Raw genomic sequence first — 16,869 nt, 5'->3', positions numbered from 1 at the left:
CCATTAGTGGTTTTTCTGTGTTTTGCAAACACTAATAGTTTTCATCGGTGTAACTGAAACGCTGCTCTCACCAAGAGCAGTACCTTTTCAGTGCTAGTGCGTTCCCATCTTCTGTCCCGGAAAAGTCAGATTGCAAAAAAGGATAAAATACCTGCACCAAAGTTGTATGTTGAACCACAATTGCAAAACATTGTATTCTTATCGGGATTTGTTTTGTATTAAATGTGCAGTGTTGTGTACAGAGGTCACCATTACAAAGCTTGTTCCGTATTGAGAGAGATTACCAGTTCTAGGGATATAAGCATACTTTTAAATAGAGGATATGTCTCTCAAACTGGAGAAAATCTTTCGAAATGAAGAAATATTTTAAAGTCCAAGCACTCTGTTGGTGTTTTCCTTAAATATAAGGCTCCTGCTTCCCTATATGTTGTTGTTCCCATTGGAAGGAGAACTAACATACAAAAGAAGCTAGGGGTTCAGCACCATAAAGCTGGTGACTTTGGGAGGGAGCCAGTGGGGGTAATGTATAGTTACAGAGTCTCATCCTCTACCGCAGCATCCTGATAGCACAGTCATACTGCACTGTACTCCCTCTGCCATCATTACCCTTGGTCTCCCTATTCCCCAAATGTTCCACAGTATTGTGAAGATCCTGCACAAGTTACAGCAGGTTTGTTTTTTAGTAACTTGCTCCACTTTGTCCCACATGTTTGTGGGTGAGCACATCCCACCCCCACAAAAACAGATCTGGATCCCTGCAGAACCCAAAATGAGAAGGGACTTTCACAGGATCTAAATGAAGGAGGGGAGCAAGGTATGCAGCCCGCGCTCTCCACCCTTCCAGGTCCTCCCAGACCTTGGGTACAGGAACCTTGTGGAAGTGGTGGGACCGTGGAGCCTTTGTTTTGGAAAGAATAATTGAGATGTAATTTTCACAGACCTTTAGTGCTCTTGCCTAATGTCATTGTTTGCTATGTGCTTTGCAGGAAGGGATGCAGCTCATTGCGGAGAAACCAGAGACTGAAACCGTAGTGAAAGAAAAACTGACAGGCCTGCGTCAAATGTGGGAGGAGCTCGAATCTACTACCCAAACCAAGGCTCAGCGACTCTTTGATGCGAATAAGGCTGAGCTTTTCACCCAGAGTTGTGCTGATTTGGATAAATGGCTGAACAGCTTGGAGAGTCAGATACAGTCCGATGACTATGGAAAAGATCTCACCAGTGTCAACATCCTGTTGAAAAAACAACAGGTAAACAGACGGAGCAGCGAGTCTAGAATAGAATAGATGGAAGGGCAATTGTAAGTAGGGTTGCCAACCCTCCTGGTTTGGGCGGGAGTCTCCAGGAATTGGGATCGATCTCCTGGAGGCTACTGAAGCCAATCCGAGAGATTTTAGGCATCTAAAAGTCCAGCGGCGCAGCAGGGCTAAGGCAGGCTCCCTACCTGCCCTGGCTCCATGCCGCTCCCAGAAGCAGCTGGCATGTGCCAGTGGAGTCTCTGTGTGCTGCCCGAGCACCAACTCTGCAGCTCCCATTGGCCAGGAACAGGGAACCGCTACCAATGGGAGGTGTGGGGGCAGTGCTTGCAGGAAGGGGCAGAGCCATCCGTGAGCCTAGGAGCCACTGCCAGACATGCCGCCGCTTCCAGGAGCCGCCTGAGGTAAATGCCGCCCAGCTGGAGCCTGCACCCTAAACCCCCTCCCACACCTCTGCCCCAGCCCCCTCCTGCACCCAAACTTCCTCCCAGAGCCCACACACCAAACCTCCTGCCCCAGGACAGAACCCCCTCCCGCACCCCAACCCTGAACCCTCTCCCACACCCAAACTCCCTCCCAGAGCCCGCACCACGAACCCCCTCCTTCACCCCAAGCCCTTGCCCCAGGCTCAGCCTGGAGCCCCCTCCCACACACCAAACCCCTCGGCCCCAGCCCAGGGCCCGCACCTCAACCCTCTGCCCCAGCCTGGTGAAAGTGAATGAGGGAGGAGAAGAGTGAGCGACGGAGGGAGGGGGGGCAGGGCCTTGGGAAAGGAGCGGGGCAAGGGTGTTTGGATTTGTGCAATTAGACAGTTGGCAACCCTAGTTGTAAGCATACCAAGGAACAGATAAAGGACCCTTTCAGTTTAGATTAAGATTTAATTTGCTCTTCTTTCTTCCTGTTTGTTTCTTCTTCTTTTAAGGGAAAGCAGCAGCCATTAGATACCCTATCCCCACATCTCTCAGTGTAATCTGTCCTCTTCCTCCCCAGTTCTTCACCTCCTGTTGATAATTTCTTTCCTTGGGGGGATCCTCCAGTAATTGGCTGCCCTCCCCACCCCACCAGTGAGTGGCTCTCTGATTCCCAGTAATTACAGCAGTGGGTAAATCTGAATCTGCTGTTACACTGAACAGTTTTGAAGTAAAGTTAAGCTGTGAGCACTAGTAAAAGACTAAGAACTGGGGACCAAATGCACTACTTTTGGAAGCAAGCACAACTCCTTTGACTTCAGTGATGCTGAGTTCAGCAATTCAGCAGTGAATCTGGTCTTAATCCTGCTTCCATGCACCACCTTCCCTAGGTCAAAAGAGGAGAAATGCACTGGCACTCCCTACCAGGAAGTGGATCCAGTCTACTTCGTATGCTGTCGCTGTAAAACATGTCACAGTCGTCATTAATATGGTGAATTCCTAGCTATTGTGATTCAGCCTTTGTTCTTGCCCAGGATTATGAAGCTAGTGATATTTTTTTAATCTTACAAATTGCATATATATGAATGCCCAGTTTTTCAAGCTCTCTTGGCACTTTCCCCCTACGTAGATGCTTGAAAACCAAATGGATGTTCGTAAGAAGGAGGTAGAGGAGCTGCAAAGCCAGGCCCAGGCTTTGAGTCAGGAGGGCAAGAGTACTGATGAGGTAGATGGCAAACGCCTTATTGTACAGAAGAAATTTTTGGAGCTACTGGAACCCTTGACTGAAAGGAAAACGAACCTGCTGGCCTCCAAAGAGGTCCACCAGTTCAACCGGGATGTTGAGGATGAAATTGTGAGTACAAATCACATTCCCCAAATGCTAGAAAGTGCTCAGCCCCAACAAGGAGACTTGTCTGAATTAATCTCTCACTAGCACATTAGACTATTGCATTTCCCAAGGCATCTCTCACAGCCTCCGGCTCCTCTCCCATCAATATCATGGATGTTTCATGGGGCTTTTCTGTAATTTCTCTTTCAGCTGTGGGTCGGAGAGAGGATGCCTATAGCAACATCTACCGATCATGGACATAACCTCCAGACCGTGCAGCTACTGATAAAGAAAAATCAGGTAAGTAGCTGCTGTTAGAGTTGTTTATGTCCCTGTTAATTCATGGACCCAGTATCTGCAGGGGAAAATGTTTCAGGAGGCTCTATTTGGAATGAGTCTGTTTGCTGTAAATGCCTAGGGCTGAATTATGGATGCTTCAGTGCATATGCGAGAACTCAGGGAGCCCTTTCCTGCAGTGTACTCATGCAGGAGGCAGCCGTAGCTCGTCCACACAAACTGTTATGGTGTGTATTGCTGTGCCCACTACCCTTCTGCCTTAGGTGACAGCCCTGCCTGGCATCCTCATTTTGTAAGACTTTGTTCAGATGCTGTTTCTAATTAATATGTTGCTTTCCCATGTAGACACTTCAGAAGGAAATCCAAGGACATCAGCCTCGTATCGATGACATTTTTGAGAGGAGCCAAAACGTTATTACAGACAGCAGCCTTAATGCTGAAGCGCTTCAGCAGAGACTTGCAGACTTGCAACAGCTGTGGAATCTGCTCATTGAGGAGACAGAGAAACGCCACAAGCGCCTGGAGGAGTCTCACAAAGCACAGCAGTATTACTTTGATGCTGCAGAGGCTGAGGCATGGATGAGCGAGCAGGAACTCTATATGATGTCGGAAGAGAAAGCCAAGGTGAGTAGCTTTATAGTGAAATAGGTTTGCAAGCAGTTTGGAGGACCGGATTAGAATTCAAAATGGCCTTGACAAATTGGAGAATTGATCTGAAATCAACAAGATGAAATTCAATAAAGACAAGTGCAAAATACTTCACTTAGGAAGAAAAAATTAAATGCACAACTACAAAATGGGGTATGACTGGCTTGTGTAGTACTGCTGAAAAGGATCTGGGGATTGTAGTGGATCACAGACTGAGTGAGTCAATAGTGTTATGCAGTTGTGAAAAAAGCCCAATATTCTGAGGAGATATATTAACAGGAGTGTTGGATGTCAGATGTGGGAGATAATTGTCCCCTCTAGATAATTGTCCCCGCTGGTGAGGCCTCAGCTGGGTACTGTGTCCAGTTCTGGGTACTGCACTTTAAGAAAGATGTAGACAAATTGGAGAGAGTCCAGAGAAAAGCAATAAAAATGATATAAGGTTTGGAAAACCTGACCTGTGAGGAAAGATTTAAAAAACTGGGCATGTTTAGTCCTGAGAAAAGAAGACTGATAAGTTTTCAAATATGTTAAGGGCTGTTATAAAGAGGGTGATGATCAATTGTTCTTCATGTCCACTAAAGGTAAATCAAGAAATAATGGGCTTAATCTGAAGCAAAAGAGATTTAGTTTAGATATTAGGAGAAACTTTTTAACTCCTAGGATAGTTAAGCCCTGGAATAGGCTTCCAAGGGAGGTTGTGGAGTCCCATCGTTGGAGGTTTTTAAGAACAGGTTAGACAAACACCTGTCAGGGATGGTCTAGGTATATTTGGTCCTGCCACAGTGCAGGTGGCTGGACTAGGTGACCTCTCAAGGTCCCTTTCAGTCCGATGTTTCTCTGATTCAGTAATTGAATGTGTCACAAATACAATGGGGACAAAAATGAACTGGATTCACTCTTGAGATCCCAAGTCAGTTCACAAGAGATCTCTGTGTGGGTAGTGCTACCCACAAGCTACTGTTTTCCTGTGGAACGCTGGCCTTGCAGGACCAGGTCACGCTAACAGGGCAGCATTATCAGACAATAACTGTACTACTTACACACAACACTAGTGCTTTACAAGAATCCTTGTTTTTGCATTTGGTGTGTGCCATACAGGTATTTTCCTGTTTGCTGATATAGGGCCCGATTCACCGGAACCAAATGGATGTTCGTAAGCCAAAATTTCCAGCTGTTTTGCATCAGTGGAGCAGTGTAAAACAGCTAATCTATACTGGTGAATCTAGCCCAGTACTTCAGAATCTAGGGCATTCTGTTAAGGTGCTTGCTGCTGCTCCCATTGTAGTCAAATCCAAACAGGATCATAAGGGAAAACAATCTATTCCTTCCTCTCTGCAGTATGGAGGGGCAGGGGAGTATGTTATATAGGTTTTTTATTATTTTTTTAAATGATCCAGGACAATAAATAACCATTTCACACCCATGTAACAGATTCCAGGGGCATTCAGTGCTCAGCTAACAAGTGTTTTGCTTTACTTTGTTTCCCAAGCATAACAAATAAAAGAAATCTTAAAAATGAAACCACCAGAATGTTTAAGGGAGAAACACGTATAGGTGATTTCAAGTTACATAGTCAGCCGTGCTTTATTTTACTTAATTTTAGCTGCATATTGCAAGTGTTGATCAAAGCTATTGCAGGCATTTTTGGGGAGCCTTTCCCAGGCTCCTTAGAATTTCTTATCTTTGTTCAAGGGTGTAATTGCAAAGCCTGACCAGTGATATGTTGAAAATCTTTTCTGTTGTCATGGGCTCTACACATCACCAGTTTTCTATAAACGCACAAAGCTCTTCACAGTCAAGGAAATTCAACATGCTTGATGCACAGCTGATTTAATCTTGCTCTGGATCCCAGAGGGGTCATTGTATTCACCTTTTCACTTGTTTTCTCACTGTGTATGGACACCATTTACCATAGATTTAACTAATATTTATATACCATAGTCCGAACAACTTTTCTGCAAGTTGCACTTGAGAGTAATCCTTCGTAAATCTTTTAAACTGCTGTCAAGTTGATTGCTCTTATTTCACCCAACCTGGTGAGGTTGCTATTGCTGAGTATTTCTCCAAAGGGGAGGACCTGACTGTATTGTTCTGTCCCTGTTAAAGGATGAACAGAGTGCAGTGTCCATGCTGAAGAAACACCAGATTTTGGAACAGGCAGTAGAAGACTATGCCGAGACAGTGCACCAGCTTTCCAAGACTAGCAGAACTTTGGTTGCAGACAATCATCCGGAAAGGTTAGTATTCCCTTACAATTGGATTTTTAACTGCCTTTGGCAATTAGAGTACTTCATTGATGCACCGTGAAAGATAAAGAGTACGACAAATTGTAAGTAACTCAGGAAAATATGTCCAAAGTGGGGCCAAGTTCTGTCCTAGTAAGACAATAGAGGTATGTCTTGGTGCATCCTTGTCAGGGTAGAATTTCACAGGGAGAACCAGTGTACCAAGCTGTAAGGTGCAGTTTGCTGATGCTCTGATCAGGATCAGTGTACACAACTACTGATTAGTACTGGGCATGTTGCTAAACCCCTTGGGGACATTGCATGGGCTGGTGCATTAACCATAACACCTCCACGTACATTCCTGTGGAAAAAAGGAATCCAATCATGCTGCTTGTATAGGGGAGGAGTATCCAGATACTCTTTCTTCCCTCCCATTGCACATCAGCGGGGAGCACTGGGCCAGTGAATCAGAATCACCCAAGCCCATTCACTTTTGAATGTCAGGGGAAGTGCCCCCTGATGGAGATGCTACCGCCCGGCCTTGGGGTTTCTAGTGAGGAAGGGCAGCTTTACTTTCTAAGGAAGATAGAGACTTGTCCCTGGAGACTGCTGAGGGTTGCACAGAATCAGTGCATCTCCTGTGTGTACTAGCCATCCCCTCTCCACAGCTAGAGTCTCCCACTTTATGGGCGTGGCTTGCTTCTACAAATACATACCTACATCTCCCATGTTGACTTGCTATACAATGTATCTATGCTTACACATCCAGCTTTTCACTCTTAAGACACATGGGAAAGCACCATGCTCATAAAGCTAGCGTTGGAATACTCTGGTGTCTTGGTGTTTGTAATAGGCCCTGTGGCACAGGAGACTTCCAACTCCTCCACCTTTGGTCTGTCTCAGAAGGAGGGAAGCCTTGTTCATGAAGACAGAAGGTTAATACATGAAGAAATATGGCCCTTGGAATGAAGGAAATAGGAGATTCTTAGGCTATTCCAAAGATGGCTCCAAGTGGCTAAATGCACATGGTTCAATGGAATGAGAATGGAAGGGACACTACCAGAAAAAAATTAGTTAAATCTAGAGTTACATACTATAGGAGAAGCCAATTTAGTTATGACCTTTCCCAGAGATTGATTTCAGGCTATGTATCCCTAAGAGAGCTTAAAAAAGTAACTTTGCCATGGTAGTTATAGCCACGGGGACTAAATTCTCCATTTGGCAATATGTTGGCTATATGGCAAATTTATTTAACCTACCCCTAGTCTGGCTGGAGCTGGGAGAGTCTTGGAGATGACTGTCTCCATCTCTATTGGAAGGGTGTGTGCTGCATAATTCAAAAGCACTCACTAGTGGTCAGTTTAGAGCTCTTATGGCTCGACTGATTTGAATACTGCAATAACATAGTAACATGTATATATGGCAGAGAAAAGGCAACTTTAAAAGGGGTTATGCAGCTCACAGGAAATAAATCCAAGAGATCTGGTAAATCGAAATGATATTAGTTTCCTTTGGATTATTGAGCCTTAGACTGAAGAAACCTGTTAGTGCTGTTGACCATCAATTTAGCATTAATTTTCAGTGCTGAAGGAAATTCTGACTGCCAGAACCAAGGGAGAAATAACCCAGGTCCTTTCTCTCAGTCCTAGGACAAGTCCATTGTGCGATCTTAACCTCAGCAAATTGGGATCGTTGTTCACATTTACATTTTCCACAGTCAATGGATGAGGTCTATATTCGTATGGTGGACCAGGTCCTTGGCTGGCATAATTGGCATCGCTCCATTGACTTTAATGGAGCTATGCCAGCTAAGAATCTGATCCGAATGTTTACAGGCAAAGTTTTAGTCACTTCAGAGATACGTGTTCTATGGGCTATATATTCTAAGAGTGATTTTTCTTCTTAGATATTTTGACCCCTGATGTTTGTTTGTTTTTTAAAAAATCCGTGGTGGCTCAGTGTTCTTCTTGGGGATTTTTTTCAGCGAGCGCATCAGTATGCGCCAGTCCAAGGTGGATAAGCTGTATGCAGGCCTGAAGGATCTAGCTGAAGAGAGGAGGGGCAAACTAGACGAGAGACACAGGCTATTTCAGCTCAATCGTGAGGTGGATGACTTGGAGCAGTGGATTGCTGAAAGGGAGGTGGTGGCAGGATCCCACGAGCTGGGACAGGATTATGAACATGTTACAGTAAGTTACTTGGCTATACCTGCAGAGAAATCTGATTTTCCTCGGAATTGCACACACTAGCTGGGTAATATAAAGCAGTGGCAAGTTTTGCTTATTTGATATGCACTATAGTTTTGAGGCTGTTGGGTCATTTGCATGTTCTTTGGCTCTTGGCTACAATATAAGCGATACATTGTGGGATTCCTACCGTGGTCATAAACTACTTCAGGTTCCTGCATGTGAATTATGTTGCATATAAGACACTCCAGTAGAACATTCCTGGTGATCTTACACAATTCATTTCAAAAAGTCAGGTGCTACCCGTCACATTTGCAGTCCCACATGATAAACGTAGGTAAAAAAGGTACAGCTTGGGCATCGCTGACTTACAGCTGTTTGTTCACATTTCAGATGTTACAAGAGCGATTCCGTGAATTTGCCCGGGACACTGGAAACATTGGACAGGAGCGTGTTGATACTGTTAACCACATGGCAGATGAGCTCATCAATTCTGGACACTCCGATGCAGCCACCATTGCAGAGTGGAAGGATGGTCTCAATGAGGCATGGGCTGACCTCTTGGAGCTCATTGACACAAGAACACAGATTCTAGCAGCCTCTTATGAACTACACAAATTTTACCATGATGCCAAGGAGATCTTTGGACGTATTCAAGATAAACACAAGAAACTGCCCGAGGAACTTGGTAGAGACCAAAACACAGTGGAAGCACTACAGAGGATGCACACAACATTTGAACATGATATTCAGGCTTTAGGCACCCAGGTGTGTATTACATGAGCAACTTTTCTGTGTGTCTGGATTTAGGCATCTGGGATGACATCTGCCACCCAAGTGGCTGAGAGACAAGATTGTGGATTGCTATTCAAAAACATTCCTATGTGAATAACATCACGTGGCTTATTTTACTACTTGTATTTGTAATTTGTTTCTCTAATTATATACTGTAGCTCTGTTGTTGTCTAAAGTGTTAGAAGTCACTCTAGAAGTCCACAGCCTTCTATATATATGGATAATTGTTTACTGAAAATTTGTCATCTGCTGTGCTTGATTAGAAAAGAAATCATAAAGTCAAAGGGCTTGTATATTGCTTATGATGACAGGCAATGAAGGTAAGATTTGCAACCCCAGCTAAAGGCTTTTGTCATACGTTCCCCATTAGTACTGGGGCGCTGCATACCAATATAAAAACATGGATGGATGGGAGGATGGTTGGATAGGTAGGTAGCTCAGTCTGCACCGTTACAGACTAGGGACCAAAGGGCTAGGCAGCAGTTCTGCAGAAAGGGACCTAGAGGTTACAGTGGACAAGAAGCTGGATATAAGTCAACACTGTGCCCTTGTTGCCAAGAAAGCCAATGGCATTTTGGGGTATATAAGTAGGGGCATTACCAGCAGATCGAGGGACGTGATCGTTCCCCTCTATTCGACATTGGTGAGGCCTCATCTGGAGTACTGTGTCCAGTTTTGGGCCCCACACTACAAGAAGGATGTGGAAAAATTGGAAAGCGTCCAGCGGAGGGCAACAAAAATGATTAGGGGGCTGGGGCACATTATTGATGAGGAGAGACTGAGGGAACTGGGATTGTTTAGTCTGCGGAAGAGAAGAATGAGGGGGAATTTGATAGCTGCTTTCAACTACCTGAAAGAGGGTTCCAAAGAGGATGGATCTAGACTGTTCTCAGTGGTAGCAGATGACAGAACGAGGAGTAATGGTCTCAAGTTGCAGTGGGGGAGGTTTAGGTTGGATATTAGGAAAAACTTTTTCGCTATGAGGGCGGTGAAGCACTGGAATGCGTTACCTAGGGAGGTGGTGGAATCTCGTTCCTTTGAGGTTTTTAAGGTCAGGTTTGACAAAGCCCTGGCTGGGATGATTTAGTTGGGGATTGAATCATAGAATATCGGAGTTGGAAGGGACTTCAGGAGGTCATCTAGTCCAACCCCTTGCTCAAAGCAGGACCAATCCCCAATTTTTGCCCCAGATCCCTAAATGGCCCCCTCAAGGATTGAACTCACAACCCTGGATTTAGCAGGCCAATGCTCTAACCACTGAGGTCTCACTCCTCCCACTGAGCTATCCCCCAATTGGTCCTGCTTTGAGCAGGGGGTTGGACTAGATGACCTCCTGAGGTCCCTTCCAACCCTGATATTCTATGATTCTATGACTTTCCAGAGGACCTGTTTCAGATAGGCATATATAGTAGTGCCAGCATTATGCTGTCTGGTTTATGCAGTTGGAAGATAAATTAGGAACAAAAAAGGTTAACTTGCATAAAGTAGAACACCTATTAAAGCAGTTTCAGTGAGGCATTGAGCTGGTATTAAATCTATCAAGTTTTTTTTTTGTATATCAGTACTAATATAAAAACACAGATTTAGCTTTTTCTGTGCTCTTAACACAATCTTGGGAAGGTAGGTAGTAATTATGCCAAAAAGTCACCACTGAAATTTTCTATGCCTCAGTGCCCATATTTGTTCCCTTTGTGAACATTGCACAAAATAAGCTGTCCAGTGGAAGGACAGACGTTCCAAATTGTATGGGGTGGGGGAAGCAAAAATTAAAGGAAATTCCTTAATCCTCTCCAGATTTTCTCATGCTTGGTTTCTTGTTTGTAGTGGCTGATAAAGACCATAGATCTTTAAGTGCTGTTAGTCTGCCAAATAGCTATTTTTGTTACGCATTTGGATATTATAACTTCACCAATATTGCTTCTTGTGTTAGTTTCTGGAAATAGTAAATTAGGACATTTAAAATGGTAAAACTCCTATTGATTTCTATGGAAGCAGAGTTAGTCCAAGCCCAAGTGCTTTTGAACATTTCACCCCTAAAATTCAGAAACTGTTCAGATGATGGACACAGTGAGCTCATTCTGATTTGATTTTATTCCACATTCTGTACTTACGCATGCACAGTATAAAGATTAATAGAGTTCAGAATGCAGTAACTGTCAGAGTGTTTAATTTATTAAACATTTAAACAATCTGAAATGTCAAAACTACAATTAAAAAAATGTATTTTCTTAAGACAGGTATATTATATAGACAAAAAAGAGAATAGCTATTAATATATCATACTAGGAATTATAATCCCCACTAAGGCATACAGCTATTTTAAAAATGAATATTTCAAATGGGAGAAATGCAAGTGAACTCGGTTGCTATGAACTAGTGTTTTTCTGCATTGTTTGGAGTGTCTGGGCCAATTCACAATGACCCTGCAACTTGTGTAGTCATTTACACTAGTGCAAAGGAAGTGCAAAGTGGATACAACACACTATCATCATGTTCTGATAGTATTTTGTACCTAGAATCTAGGTCACTTATACAGGACAGGAGATTATATCCTGGAAAAGACTGTCTCTGAAATGATTTGAGAGTCATGGTGGATGACTAACTGAACATGAGATCCCAGTGTAATGCTGTGGCTAAGAGGTTTAACATAGTTCTTGGAAGCATACACAAGGGAATATCAACTAGGAGTAGGGAGATATGTTACCTTTATGTACTGCATTAGGGAGACCATTACTGGAATGCAGTGCATAGTTCTTCCAAAAGGATGTTGGAAAAATTGGAAAGGATTTAGAACTGAGCCACAAGAATGATTTGATATCTGGAAAATATGTTTTGTAGTAGAGACTTGGGAAGGTCAGTCAGTTTAGTTTATCCAAGAGAATGTGATCAAGTCACTTTTTAACAATCTACAAAGTCCGATATGGGGAAGAGGGAGGGATAACTTAGTGGTTTGAGCATTGGCCTGCTAAACCCTGGGTTGTGAGTTCAATCCGTGAGGGGGCCATTTAGGGATCGGGGCAAAAATTGGGGATTGGTCCTGCTTTGAGCAGGGGTTTGGACTAGATGACCTCCTGAGGTCCCTTCCAACCCTGATATTCTATGGTTCTAAGAGATTTTTGATAGTAGTAGGCTCTTTAGTCCAGCATACAAAGGGATGACAAGATCCAGTGACTGAAAGATGAAAATAGACAGGTTCAGACTGGAAATAAGGTTCAGATTTTTAAAGTGAGGGTAACTAACTATTGGAACAATTTTCCTAGGGATGTGATGAGTTTCCCATCACTTGAAGTCTTTTAATCAAGACTGGCTGTCTTTCTAAAAGATATGGTCTATTTGAACCAGAAGCTCTGGGCTTGATGCAGGAATTACTGGATGAAATTCTATGACCTGTTATGCAGGAGGTCAGACTTGATGATCATAATGATCCCTTCTGGTCTTAAAATCTATGAATCATTTTGCACAGGTGTAAATGATCACGCAAGATGCAGGCAACAGTGAATTGATGTGTGTTTCTTCTGTTAACCAGAAGTCTCTACTTCTCTAGGTATGAGAAGTTCTAAAATGAAAGGCTGACAGGACACCATGAGTGAGGCTTTCACAGTGCAAAGTTCCAACTTTGAAAACTTGCAACTTACAAAAGACTTTAAGGAGAAACTCAAAACATAAATTAGTATCTGAAATTTCCTTACGCTGTGGATTGTTTTGACTAAAAAGCATACACGAGCTGAGGTGCCCTTTTGTTGTTTGTTTTTTCAATACATTAGGTTAGACAGCTGCAAGAGGACGCTGCACGCCTTCAGGCTGCCTATGCTGGGGACAAGGCTGATGACATCCAGAAGCGGGAGAACGAGGTCCTGGAAGCATGGAAAGCATTGCTGGATGCCTGCGAGGGACGCAGGGTTAGACTGGTGGATACGGGTGATAAATTTCGTTTCTTCAGCATGGTTCGTGATCTCATGCTCTGGATGGAAGATGTTATCCGGCAGATCGAAGCCCAAGAGAAGCCAAGGTAATGTGAACATCTGCAATGAAATATTATTATATTATTATGGTAAGGCTGGTACTTTTGCTGAGAAATATAGCCGCCTGTTTAAAGGACTGAGCCAAGACAGTGGGACCAAGGTTATCTAGATAATTTAGATCCCTCCAACCAGGTGAAATAAAATGGCTGTCTAATCAACCTTTCCATATAGACAGAGGAAAAGCAGGCATTCTGGCCACCCAGACCACAATTAGGAATGGCAGCTATGCTGACTGGCAGATGGAAGGAGCTGCAGAGCTGGCTGGAGAGAACTAGTAAAAAAGAAAGATTTCAGTACTCTGGGAGGGTGACCTCACCGCACATTAAGTGGTATGAACTATTGTCCGGCTCGTAGGAAAAGGAGAGTGCCCCTGTTAAGGGCTAGATAGGCAGAGAATGACTTGCTATGGCAGCTTCAGAGCAGATCAGCTTGGGGATTCAGACACCCCCCCCCCCAGGTGACTGGAAGGTGGGGGGGACTACTGATGTCCACACTGGTGCAGGAAAAGCCCTCTTTTCCCCGAACCAGGCAAAGCCACCCCCACCCTCCATTGGATTTGTTCAATACCAGGTCTCCTCATGATCCACTGTGGGCATTACACTGGTCAATCCTTTCTTGGGGGGCTGGAAAGGAATTTTTTCCCTCACTGCCAGATTGGCCAAAGTGAGGTGGGGTAGGGTTTGCCTTCCCCACAGTAGGTTGGGGACTTAGTTGGGGCAGACATGAAACGGCGGGGAGGCTATGATGTCACAACTCATTATGTAATCATGGGCTGGATGTCCAGCGCAGGTACTCCATAGGGGAAGGAATATGGTGATCAGATAAAATGGATTGGCAAAGACTTAAAGGCAATATTCTTTAAAGGAGTGGAAATGGGGGGGATTCAGGACTCCTGTGACTGGTACAGAAGGGAGCCTAGCCCCCCCCCTTATTTCTCATTCGAGGGGGCAGGTGGGGTCACAGCAGCAAGTTGGCTGTAGAGCAGGGTGGATAAAGGAGGGGAGGTTGACAGCTGCAACTCCCCCCGCCTCCCACCATCAATATAGTAATGCTTATGGAATTACCTGCACTGTACACTTTTATCTGCCAGGTATTCCCTGACATTTAGGAATACAGTTTCGGCCTATTTAAACCACATTCAGTGTCTCCTGTGCAATGTTCCCGCTAATCTTTTTCCATCCATCTGCAGAATAAATTTTGTTATGTATGTGCAGATGTGCTCCACCAGTAGAACCAGAATTTTTTGATATGATATATATATTTTTTTAAAAAGTGACCATAGGAATAATTACTCCAGCCAGGACAGGTTAGGCATTTTAGAACTCACTACTCAAAGAATTAAATTTAAGTGTAAGAGAAATAAAAATTATGAAATGCATAGACTGGTCAAAACACTAAAATAACACACTTTGAAAGAATAAAATTACAGAGAATATATGTGCATTGCAGAAAGTACCAAGAAATAACAACTACGATACAAGTATGTGTTGGGAGGTGAGTGTGAAAGAGACACTGTGTATGTGTGCGCAACACTGTGTGTGACACAGAGACAGTGTGTGTGCTGGCTGCTGGGGACGTTTGAGAGACACCGTGCATGCGCTGTCTCTTTAAGACACTCATTGAAAGCTCTCCTGCTCTGTCCTGAGCCCTGTTATCTTCCCTCCCCTGCTCTGTGGAGATGGGTACGTGGGGGGTGGGGGCAGAGAGAGAGAGACTGTGTGAGCTGACTGCTGGGGAAATCTCAGAAATAGTGCACTGGCTCTTTAAGAAAGGCACTCAGTCACTCACCATTCATGCAGAGTCCTAGCCAGGCTGCGTCCCCCCTGCTCTGCGGAGATGGGGTACAGGGGCGGAAGGGAGGGGGACACCCTGACATCAGCAGCTTCCTCTTCCCCTCTTCCTCCCCCTCCCTGCTCTGCACAGCCAGCAGGAGGGTGCTGGGAGGGGAGCAGCTGCTGGATGTAGCAAGGTGGGGGAGGTGCACCTGAACACATACTACTAGCTGTGTGTGCTCTGTTAATCAGCTGGGCACCATTTGAACCTCTCCTGGGCAGCCAGTGGCCGCCCAAGCGCACAGCTTACAGGGAACACAGCTCCTGTTCTTTCGACATAGCCGGGCAATTACAACTCTTTCTCATACAGCCTCTAGAGCAGGGATGGGCAACCTGAGCCTAAGAAAGAGCCAGAATTTACCAACGTACATTGCCAAAGAGCCACAGTAATATGTCAGCAGCCCCCCATCAGTCCCCCCCCCCATCCCAGCTCCTTCCGCCCACTGGCAGCTCCCCTGATCAGCACCTCCCCCTCCCTCCCTCCCCGCACCTCCCCATCATGGCCTGCAGGAGGCTGGGGGGGGGGGGAGGAGCGAGGTCATGGCAGGCTCAGGGGAAGGTGCAGGAAGGGGTGGAGTGGGGGCAGGGCCTGTGGCAGAGCCAGGGTTTGAGTTCCTGGAGTCGGTGCCCATACAAGGAGCCGCATATTAACTCCTGAAGAGCCGCATGTGGCTCCGGAGCCACACGTTGGCCACCCCTGCTCTAGAGTATAGCATCGGATTAAGGAGTTAATGTCAGAGCCCTTTGCTCACTTCATGTCTGTTCAGATCAAAATTGTTCCATCTTAATGAAGCTATTGCTTTTTTGTTTAAAGAAAATAAATAGGTGAATAGCTTAAAAAATCCCTCTAGCCATATCAATTCATCATCAATCCCTTATACCACTTCTCTTTTATAATGAGCCTTTCAGCCTGTTGATTTAAAGAAGACAAATCATACTCTCTTGTGTGGTTGCTTCATTGAATATCTACTGAATGATAATTCTTGGCTCTTTCTTGTTAGATTTAATGGCTGTTAGATGCATTTAGATTCCTTGTACCTATAAGGCACAGCCACAGTGCGAGCTCCAGGAGCCACTGTTGTCCTGGTGCTTCACGGTAGCATGACCATTGTGCCACATTTGGAGAGGAAACCGTGTCTAGTTCCAGTGCAGAGGGGGAGTGGGCCTGCCTCTCCTCTCCCATTTTGCAGAGGCAAGCACTAGTAGCAACACCAATTTCACATAGTACTTACTGTTAGTACTGACCACAACATAGGTGTGTGAGGGGGATGCTCCTTGTATCCTGTCTCCAGTCATGCACATCACGCAGAGGCTGGGTACAGTCTTGCCTCTTGTGTAGAATTACAAACCAGGAATTAATAAATTCTAGATTGTGCATTTCTGTTGTAACTTATTTGTTTAAAAGAACAACTATGTGGTACCATTAATTTTGGAGTATACATTTCTAAACCACAATTTGTCATTTTAGGGATGTTTCATCTGTTGAATTACTAATGAACAATCACCAGGGTATCAAAGCAGAAATTGACGCCCGTAACGACAGCTTTACTACGTGCATTGAGCTTGGCAAATCCCTCCTGGCAAGGAAACACTATGCATCAGAAGAGGTACTCTACTTGCTGACTATACAAGAGCTGCAGTGCAGCTGAACTGTGGATTTTGTTTCGGTCAGAGAAGGCTTGCATTGTGTAATCTGCTGATTAATGAGGTGTTCATTTATAATGACTGCATTACTTTAGGGTCCATTGCACTTGCATTGATGAGATTACTGTATTATTTCTAATCTAGGGTCAGTTCAGCGGTACCATTTTGTGTATCCATGTGGGGGATCAGTATTAGAGTCCCCAGTTTCGCACCTAAACTTT

At 44.6% G+C, this 16,869-nt stretch overlaps 1 protein-coding gene across 3 annotated transcripts in view; it reads left to right on the top strand.

The window, feature by feature from the left end:
* SPTBN1 (spectrin beta, non-erythrocytic 1) overlaps nucleotides 1–16,869 on the top strand; it is a 212,457-nt gene that overhangs the window by 169,176 nt on the left and 26,412 nt on the right. For all 3 annotated transcript variants that reach the window (XM_074949401.1, XM_074949399.1, XM_074949400.1), the window contains 9 exons: nucleotides 987–1,250; nucleotides 2,796–3,020; nucleotides 3,207–3,296; nucleotides 3,639–3,917; nucleotides 6,051–6,181; nucleotides 8,154–8,358; nucleotides 8,749–9,123; nucleotides 12,915–13,159; nucleotides 16,473–16,611. In XM_074949401.1, coding sequence (XP_074805502.1) covers nucleotides 987–1,250; nucleotides 2,796–3,020; nucleotides 3,207–3,296; nucleotides 3,639–3,917; nucleotides 6,051–6,181; nucleotides 8,154–8,358; nucleotides 8,749–9,123; nucleotides 12,915–13,159; nucleotides 16,473–16,611 — 1,953 coding nt within the window. The remainder of the gene's footprint in view (nucleotides 1–986; nucleotides 1,251–2,795; nucleotides 3,021–3,206; nucleotides 3,297–3,638; nucleotides 3,918–6,050; nucleotides 6,182–8,153; nucleotides 8,359–8,748; nucleotides 9,124–12,914; nucleotides 13,160–16,472; nucleotides 16,612–16,869) is intronic.

The sequence above is a fragment of the Natator depressus genome, chromosome 3 (assembly GCF_965152275.1).
Source record: "Natator depressus isolate rNatDep1 chromosome 3, rNatDep2.hap1, whole genome shotgun sequence".
Taxonomy (NCBI): Eukaryota; Metazoa; Chordata; order Testudines; family Cheloniidae; genus Natator; species Natator depressus.
Note: the sequence above shows the minus strand (reverse complement) of the source record. Positions and strands in the feature narration are given on the sequence as shown.